General features: G+C 44.5%; 1 protein-coding gene across 12 annotated transcripts in view; it reads right to left on the reverse strand.

Annotated features, from left to right (window-relative positions):
• The window catches only part of tacc2 (transforming, acidic coiled-coil containing protein 2), a 77,849-nt gene that overhangs the window by 36,445 nt on the left and 31,404 nt on the right, over positions 1-10,000 (reverse strand). For all 12 annotated transcript variants that reach the window (XM_035400725.1, XM_035400715.1, XM_035400719.1 and 9 more), the window contains one exon: positions 5,494-5,793. In XM_035400725.1, the coding sequence (XP_035256616.1) occupies positions 5,494-5,793 (300 nt within the window). The remainder of the gene's footprint in view (positions 1-5,493; positions 5,794-10,000) is intronic.

Genomic DNA, 10,000 nt, shown 5'->3' on the forward strand with positions numbered 1-10,000 from the left:
TGGTCCAGACACAATGAGAGAATTGAGCACAGCACAGATAAAGTGTCAGGAAGCTGAACTTCCTGTACTTGCACTCTTATTGTCTTTGCACCCTGAACCTGGACAGACAGAGACACTGACAGACATACAGACAGATACAGTACCAGATAAACTAAGCTAACCTGTTTGTGCAACCGCACACACACATTCAGGGTCAAACACACACACACACACACACACACACTGATGAAATAATGAAACCCCTTGTGTGTCTATAGCTCCAGGACACTTTTTCAGATGCAGAACCACCCACAGGCCCCACCTCCCCCCCATATGCCCAACAGCCCACTGACAGACCCAGTCGATCAGCCGAGGATGGCCATCGATCCAGCTAGGGCGCCAATGAGTGGGAGTGAGAGAGATGATCAAAGATGGAGAGCTAGAACTAGAAAGTGAAGAACAAAAAAAGACCAGAAGGCATTTTTAGAAAGCACCTGCACCTGCATTTTAAAACAATTCAAAGACCTGCAGAGCAGCAGAAGGCAAGGAGAGAGAGAGAGAGAGAGAGAGAGAGAGGGAGGGAGAGAGAGAGAAAGAGACAGAGGGAGAGAGACAGAGATTAAAATTATAACTGATGAATAGAATATTTTATTCTCATTGGCTACATGTTATGCTGCAGTAAGCCAGTGGGAGGCAATAATGGCATTATGTCACCTTGAAAATTAGGATTTTTCAGAATCAGTCTTTAGATTCTTTATATGGCGAATGTTATGATAGTTATCTCCACATTCATATGTTCATTCCTGATTTTACTGTTATTACCATTTATGTGACTTGGTTAAATAACACCTTAGCTGATTTAAATTTAAATTTGAGATGGAGAGAGAGAGAGTGAGAGATGAGAGTGAGTGAAAGGGGGTGAAAAAACGGAGAAATGAGGAGGAGCCTCTCTCTCTTTGTGCTTCCCACCCCCCCACTGTGGACCAGCTGCACGTTTAGCAGGCCGGATGCTCATTTTCCACACATTCACAGCGTACCCCAAAAACCCCCCCAATCTACTCATCGGCTCACAGACAGGCGCAAGGAGAGAGGGGCTAGCAGAACAGCTGCTGCAGCAAGAGAGAACAGAGACGCGGCTACGGAGGTGAGACGAATCGGCATGACGATGGAGGTCAGACAAATCGTCATGGCGATGGAGATCAGACAAATCGTCATGACGGTGGAGAAATTAGATAAATTGCTAGGAAGGGGCAGACAGAGAACGACGGAGAGGAGACAAGTCACCATAGTGACGAGGAGGAGACAAACAGCAATGGAGAGGGGTCCTGTAGACACGGCAACAGAGAAAGGAATTTGCACAGATTGGAGAAGTGTTTCTGATCATTCGGATAACAGGGACATAAGAACAGGTCGATGTACAATGTAACTGATTAGCCCATCTGCTGCTGTCAGAAATATTAAAGTCCAATGCAAAAGAAGTAATGCTGTAATCTGTTCTCTTCAACATATATCTCATGAATATAAGCAACACAAGCACACAGTATTTATCTATCTTACAACCTAAGTAAAGAGTGTTATCCAAGACATAGATCAACATCAGTGATTTCAGTACATCTATTGTAATTGCTGTTGACTCTTTATTACTTTTCTACCTCTGCAAATAAACCCTTTGTATGGACCTACAGTGCATGTATGTATCACAATGCTCAGTCAAAATTTTTTCACAACTGTTCTGCTCCCCTCTGGATCAGTGGATAAAGCTCCCCTCAGTAAAAATACACTGCCCCCTGCACAGACAACCAGCCACAGGCCTGACAAACCATTTTAGTGCCCATTAAAATTCAGGCTATGACTCAATGCATGCTGTGAAGGTCTTTAGGGAAGCAGAAATGTTTTCTTAAAAAATTTATAAAGTGAGGAATCTAGGTTACCTCAATCAATGTAGCATCTTGGGGAGAAAGGGGGGGGGGTGGCAGAGAAGCACAGGCAGAGATGGTCTTAAACAGAATGGAGGTGAAGAAGAAGACCAAAAAGAGAAGAGTCAGTCAGAACAGGACTCAGACCATCAGAACCCTGCAGGCCCAGAAGAAGGATCATCTCTTGCAGGTGAGAAGTGGACAAGGACGGTACCAGAAGCTGGTTGGATCAGAACACATAGAGAATGCTCCTACATCTCTGGTACCACGAGGGGATACATTGATATCAGCATATCATTCCTTGGATATATGAAGCAATAAAAGGGCTTTGCTCTCCATAGCAAAACAACATGTCTGGTTCCAACCTGTCAGTAATCGATAGCTCCGCCCATTTTTGAGCTCATGAAGCCTCACGCTTCTGTGAAAAGTCAATACCACACGAACATTTTGGATGTTTTAAGAGGGGTTGGCCATTGTGTCAGTCAATAGCTGGCCCTGTAGCACAATAAATGACCCTTTATTGTGTACGCACGGTTAAGTGCGGCCATCCTAAAATGCTCTGACAATGTCACTCAGCACCACTAGGTCATGGAAGGAGTGGAATCTGCTGTCTGAATGCACAATAACTCAACATTTAAGAAAATGTTCACAAAATTAAATAACACATTATGATATTAGGTCTGCTGTTTTGAGGACATTCAGGTTGTTCACTTTCCTGGAAAACGTCAGACTTAAAACAGCATAAAATAAAACCAGCATTCCTGCCTACAGTGTTCTTATCATCTTTGCCTGACTGCTTGCTGCAGCTAAAGTAAAAAAGCACACAGACTACCGTGGCGGAAACCAGATTAATAACATGCTGCTATAAATAGGGTCAAAGCAGCTCTGTGAGTGCATGTCTACACAGGGCAGAGGCAGCCTGTTTGATTCCTCCCCAAAACCTTACCCCTTCCAATGCTGGCTGTGCCTGCCACTGCATGGACTGCGCTGTCATCACTGTGCAGCTGCACAGACATGCACACAGTCTGTGTTCCTGTGCCGTCAGGATGAAACTGCATCGATTCTCTCTTCCCATGCGCAGTTCCTTTGTGTTTCATTCATCCTCTAATTTTCCCTTCAGTCGACCAACAGAGCCCAGAGAGCAATGGATTATGGGTAAATAAGGGAGATTCCCATGGAAGCCCCATTCTACTACTATCCTTTGAAAGTTTCATTTTCATTTTTCATTTTTTAAAAAATGCTTTATTGACACAGCATTATGCAGTGTTCGCAAAGCAAAGGTGACGAAAAAGAAAAGAAAGGCAGCGAACAGGCAATTACATGACTAATCTCTCTTGCTTTATCCCTCTGTGAATCTTTAAAATATGAACACCTACACAATTCAACAACTATTCCTTCATCATACCAAGCTAACCCACTCTAACCCTTGCTCTCTCTCCTCATCATTTGCATAGCTGAATATTTACTGAAGCAATTTAGGTTAAGCTCCTTGCTCAAGGATGGAACAGCACCATACAATTGAACCTGGAACCTCTCTGTGCTTACACCCCATTGTGGTACTGCAGTGATCTGGGAACGTCAGGAGGCAACAGGAATATAAACATTTGGATTAGAGGATTCCTGGAGAGTTAAAGTGACAGAAACAGAGGATTCCTGGAGAGTTAAAGTGACAGAAACAGAGGATTCCTGGAGAGTCAAAGCAACAGGAACGGGGTATTTCTGGGGGATGACAGAGACTGGAACACTGGATTCCCAGGGAGGCAAAGCTTCAGACAGGGAAGAGTCTCAGATCCATAGCCCCCTGTCCTGATTTCACATGGCCTCCCCCCTTCCACTGCAGTGACATAAACTCCCTCCCCATAGCCAGCAAACAGAACCGACAACGACTGCTAACAATTTCACCGCCTATCTGAGTACTGAGCACTTAAACCTGCTGCTGCTATTGTTAGAAATACTAATGCTTCACCCACATGGTTTACTCAGAGTGAGAGTGAAGGCAATCTACAGGCAGCCTGCTGGCCGTCAGCCAGTGTAAAACCTCCCAGTCCTCCAGTACATAGCCTTCAAACACAGACTGCCGTTATTCACACAGAAACACTCCTCATTGCTGCGTGCCTGTGTGCCTCTAGAGCTAGCACCAGAGCGGAGCTCACAGTAGTGTGCTGAGATAACAGTGACAAAGTGCAGTGATGACAAGAGGACATACACCCCCTGCTGTTTGATTCAGAAACTGCATCAAGAAAAAGCACTCAGATGTTGCTAAAATATTGCCCTGTTAGAAATAATGTTACTTTAGTCACGTAAGAAAATATTTCCTTGTGTGCCATGCTTCCCAATGCTACATTCGCATGAAAGTGAGGGAAATAATCCCGATTGCTGATCCCAAGAAGAGCGGTCAAAGAGGCAGATTCATGCAAAAATTGGGGACTGGAAAAAAAAGAAAAAACACTGAAGAAGATTTATTCTCTCTGGCCAGAACGTGAACAAAAGTGTGTTTGGAAGATTTTTCTCACCTCATAGGATGAACCTGGTCCTACTGTGTTTATACTTCAACAAAAAAATCCACCCCTGCTGCATGAGCTATAAGCCTTTGCATAAGCCAAAGCCAAACAGCGATTCAGGATTTATGAGGGGAAATCTGAGGGCATGTTCTGGGCAGATAGAGCAGCGATGAGTGAGAGATTATTCAGTGTGGCCACTGCTCTTATAACCATTAGTGAACACAGGGGAGAGATTGGAAGCAAGGCTAAAATACCAGGGAGGGCAAAGAGGATGACAACAGCTCCTGAGATAACGCTGGGCCCTTAAACTATTCAAACGGTGACTTATTAGCTCAGTCAATGAACATCTTAATCTATAGCTCAGTCCAAAGGTCTACTATAAACATGTTTAGCCATCACCATGAATCCAGTTAATAATTGTATGGACGAAGTGTGCAATTTTATTAATAGACAGTTCTTTCTTACTAGCCCATTGAGTTCTGAATTATAGCCACTGCTTGACGTTATTAAAAAAATTCAACAAAAATGGACATTTATCTCTTGTCTATTTTGTTCCTTGCAAGAATAATTAATTTAAATACTGTCATGCATCCATCTATTATAAGAGGTTACCAGTATATTACTGCAAATACATATTAAGTTAAATTTATCTCATTAAGTTAGATTAGATTCACCCTTAGTTTGGTAGTTTTCATGACATAATGACTGTGCAGTCCATGTTCTTGTGAGGAGAATTATGAGAAGGAATCTGATCAATTCATTTCCATGAAAAAGAGACTCACAGTCAAAACCCATGTCAGATCATAAGTTGTGATCTGTGGTTTATAGTCATTAACCAAAATAATTCCAATACCGTTAACAAATTAAATGTTCAAAACGCTTTAAAAAGCAGAGTACCAGGACACCTCAAATAAGCATATCACATTGATCCCATTATACCATTAAACCCCAACTTACCATTGCAACTTCGCGGTCAAGGTCATTAAAAATACGCAGAAACCCAATATTTAAAAAAGAGAGAATACACCTGAGAAGAGGAGAGGACAAAGGTATGATGGAGAGCTGTGGGACAAAAGGAACGGGAGAGGTGACCATACCTGTGTGGGACGTCCTGAGAGGGAGCAGAGGGGGTGTCGGTTGGACCCTTGGACTGAAGAGTGGGTGAATCGGGGGGCAGGTCAGGGACAGGGGGTGCAGGGGTGGGGGTCTGCGGCTCTGGGGAGTCGCTCGGTGGTGGGGTGGGAAGGCACCTCTCCGGAGGGGTGGGGGGAGGGGTAGGGAACTGGGCACTGTCCCGAGAGAGGTAGGCAGGCAGGGAGGGCTGGGAGGTGTGGTCTTCGGGTGGAGGTGGGGTTACAGGGGTGAGGTCCCTCTCCTCTGCCTCAGACAGGGACGACCTGCACAGGATGATGAAGAGGAAGAGCACAAAGGTGACTGACAGCATTTCCCATTGTGTTGCATAGAGCCCTTGCTTTTTTTAAAACTAAAATATCCACGAACAACACCCCCCATCCCTGATATATTTAAGATTTTTATTGCATTTTTCTCTTTTTGCTAGGCGGTCATGTTTCGCCTCTGCAGTTTCTGCGTAGAGCAGCTCAGCCACAGGCAGGAGAACTGCAGCATGTCACAGCTGCAGGCGGTGCCATTCCATAGTCAACCAGAAGAGGCGCTATTGTATACTGAGCTTAGGAAGAAGACACATTAACCCCTCCCTGCCTCCCTCCCTGGACTGGACCATAGCCAATTTGACATCACATCACTGGACTACTGTTCACAGTAGGTGACTGCTATAGACGGAACATGATTCCAGACTGCATTTTCCTTTTTTTATTTTTCCTAATTTCTTTTTTTATGACAATTCCATCACAGTTTTAGAACTCATTTGAAGCAAAAGTGGGATGTCTTGTTGAATAAAGCGTCTATGCTGTAAGTGCTTAATGCTGAGCCATATGACCACAGATGGGAAAAATAAATCAGATCGACCTATTAGGGAAATGCTTAAAAATACACAGCTGGCCTTATTGGACAGATCCAACAAAATCTTTATTACCAAGAAGTGCTGTAAAAACAATGATCCACCTAACCACAATACATCATCTTTTTTGGCAGCAGTATATTCCATGCATACATCTAGGGAAAAAAAAAAACATAACCATCCAAAACCCAGAAAGCAAACCATGCATTACCCTTATTCTGAACTTGGAACTAATTCCAGTGGTCTTACACTCCAATTTAGTCTTTAAATAGTCCAGCTGAACTGAGACATGTCAGAGTAATCAAATCACGCTACAGTTCTCTTAGTCCCCAGCACAACCCCTAATCCCCAGATCTAATCAGCCCTTACTGTGGAGCTGCCCTAAAGACCCATATCATAGCAAAGTTGAGCAAAGAGGTAAAAGCTCTCTAGAGAAATCCAAACACAGTGTGTGTGTGTGTGTGTGTGTGTGTGTGTGTGTACGCTCGCTATACACACATTAAAAACAAAAAACAACATACACACAGAGCATTACTGTCTATTATACACACTCTCAGTGTAATACATACTGTAGAAGCTCGCACACACACGCGCACGCCCACATGTACACACATACACACGCACACAGAGTGAGAGAGAGAAAGAGAGAGAGATTACAGTGCTAAATTAATTTCACAGTTGTTGTACGGGATGTTAGTCACACCGTCTCTGTGTGTTAACTCGGATGCAAAACTCCCTCTCAGTGCCGGGCGATGCACGTGTGCCAGTTGTCATCATACATCCCCTCACATGACAACAATTCCAGCGAACTTACTACATGAAAACTACTGCAGTGTCACACTGGAACACCCCCTAATGATCATTCATCGTTATTACTGTTATGATTAAGACTGGAACTGCTGAAAAGGGAATAGGTATTTATGTAATGTAATAATGAATCTTTTATCTCATCTGATTATTACTATATTTATATGATTGAATAGATTTCTTTCAACATTGTGCAGTTTGAAATATTTTTAATAACAATCACAACAATATTTTGTTATATATTTTGTTATAATAATAATAATAATAATAATAATAATAATAATAATAATAATAATAATTATTATTATTATTATTGCAGACTTGGCTGCAGACTTGGCCTAGGGACTACATGCATTTGCCAGTTTGTGGTACCAGTCAGACTGTGTGTGCAGAAGGTGTTTAGGAGGGGCGGGGGGGGAAGGGGGGGGGGGGTGCACATTTCAGACACAGTTGGCTATTATCTCAGCAGCAGCGATCTGTAATGTGCCAGACAGAGCCAGGAGAGAGGGAGAGAGAGAGAGGGAGAGAGGGAGAGAGGAGAGAGGGAGAGAGGGAGAGAGGGAGAGAGGACAGAGAGGGAGAGAGGAGAGAGCTGAACCCAGCCAGGGCCTGTCTAATGTCCGTCTCTAAAAATACCCTGCTGTTCACCGCAACGTCGCTAACACCCTCCTCAACAGCCGCCAACACAGATAACTGCTCTCTCTCTCCTCTGTCTCTCTCTCTGTCTCTCTCTCTCTGTCTCTCTCTCTGTCTCTCTCTCTCTTTCTTTCTCTCTCTCTTTCTCTGGTAACAAACAAAGGTAGTGTACTCAAGCTATTTATTTTTAAGACCACTTACTCTGGTCCATTATGGATAATGGGTCATTTTGAACCCATTTTTGGTTTTAGAACCTGTGTAATTACATTGGGAAAATATGTAAGGGAGCAACCTTCCCATTTCCAAAGATGATCTCTTCTGGGGCTCACCAGACGGCCATTAAAAATAATACACAAAAGATGTGTTCGGAAAGCGAGTTTGGATTTTTGCACATTTGAAGCTAGCGGCTTCCATCCAGGCTCCAGTGCCACACGTTCTTACATGTAGCCACTACTGCATCAGGAACACAGAGAGCTACAGCTTCTGTGCCACATCACATATGAACTCACAGTACACTCAATGTCAATGTAAACCATCGTTTTTTTTTTACAGTAGTTGTAGTGTAGGAGCAATAGAAGTAATAACTATAGGTACATTAATGGGAGAATCCCTCCACAGCTCTAGCAAAACATCTCTAGCGTCAGTGACACCCCCCCCCCCCACGCACACACACACCCTAATCTCTCAGAAACAGCTGGGCCAGGAACCAGACGAAGTATTTAAAAGCAAACAGGTGGTAATAAGTGAACCCAGATGACAGTTGTCCGTACAGGGAAAATAGCATTTTAAGAAATGTACAGCCTACAGCCCCTCCTGTCTGCCAGGACCCAGGGTCACTCTGCTGTTCTTCTGCCCCCCCCCCCCACCCCCCCTCCCCACCCACAGCCACAACACACACTGTCTGCATGAAGCCTCCGGGCCACTGGCCGAAGGCAGAAGGGCGGATCGCGGCGTAGTTCATGTGCTAGCGGCCGTTGGGAGGCTGCGGGACGCATTCCAAGCTGGCTGCATGTACACGTGTCTGCGGCGCTAGAGCACGCAGCCGCCGCCAGCCCGCCCGCCAGGACGCATGCGCGCATTCGTGCAGCGCCGCGCCGCGTTTTCAGCACAGCTGCGACTCTTATTCCGCATCCTTCCGTGAACTGGGTCATTTCTGAGATTGCGACATAAACGAAACAGGTCACGGAATCAGTAAACACCACCACAGACCCGGCCCAAAAATAAAGAAAAAAAAGTCCGCTTCGCTGGTGTTTATAAGCTGAATTTACCATGCTGGATGTCACGCTTACATCTCTGATTGTGGAAATACATCACTGTGATCTGGCTTACAGAATTATAAATGATGCAGTGAATGACAACGCTCAACAAATATTCTCCTTCTCATCCTTTATGAGAGAGAGAGGGAGCCAGTGTTTCCTTCTTTAATCGCCATGGCAACCCCGGCACAGTCCCTAGGTTCTTCAGTCAACAGAGCAGAATGCCACACACTACTCCTGCAAACCACCGACAGGAACGCTGAGTCATAACCCATCACAGCACAGCAGTCAGTTAATCATCTTTCCAAAGCACCAGTGACAGGCCTCCTTGGATACATGGCCCAGGAAGAGGGTTTGTTGGGATGTATCAAGCCTTGACATACCTTACATGGACTTTTTTTGTAGTGGTTGTGTATTCTCAGAATTTAAAAAAATCTTTTTTTTTTTAAAGAGGCTTAGTCAAAACAAAATGTGTTACGCACCACAGCTACTAGTCTCCGGGTGAGCGGAACTTCATAACCCCTTGGTCACAAAAAATGTCTTTCATCTCAGTTACCGACCTGCCTATTTGACTATCCTCTGGGGACATGATAGTCTGTTAGCATTAGCATTACTGATAGCTATCAAGTGCAGAGTGACCAAAAAAAATGAACAGAAATGTTGTAAAAACAGAGTTAAACAACAGTAAAGGAGTGCAGGCACCCCACGTGTTTCTTTAACACAGCCTGGGAGAGCAGGTACCTCTGCGCAGGCGCAGACACTGCGCAGACGAGCGGAGCATTCCAATCCCTCCAACCCCATCATCACATGCCACAGACAAACAGCGAGGTGAGAGAGAGAGAGAGAGAGAGAGAATGACCTAGGCATGAGGGCTCCCAAACTCCTTCCCCACCAGACAAACTGCACCACGTTCCTTCTCTCTCCCTC

The sequence above is a fragment of the Anguilla anguilla genome, chromosome 18, assembly GCF_013347855.1.
Source record: "Anguilla anguilla isolate fAngAng1 chromosome 18, fAngAng1.pri, whole genome shotgun sequence".
NCBI lineage: Eukaryota > Metazoa > Chordata > Actinopteri > Anguilliformes > Anguillidae > Anguilla > Anguilla anguilla.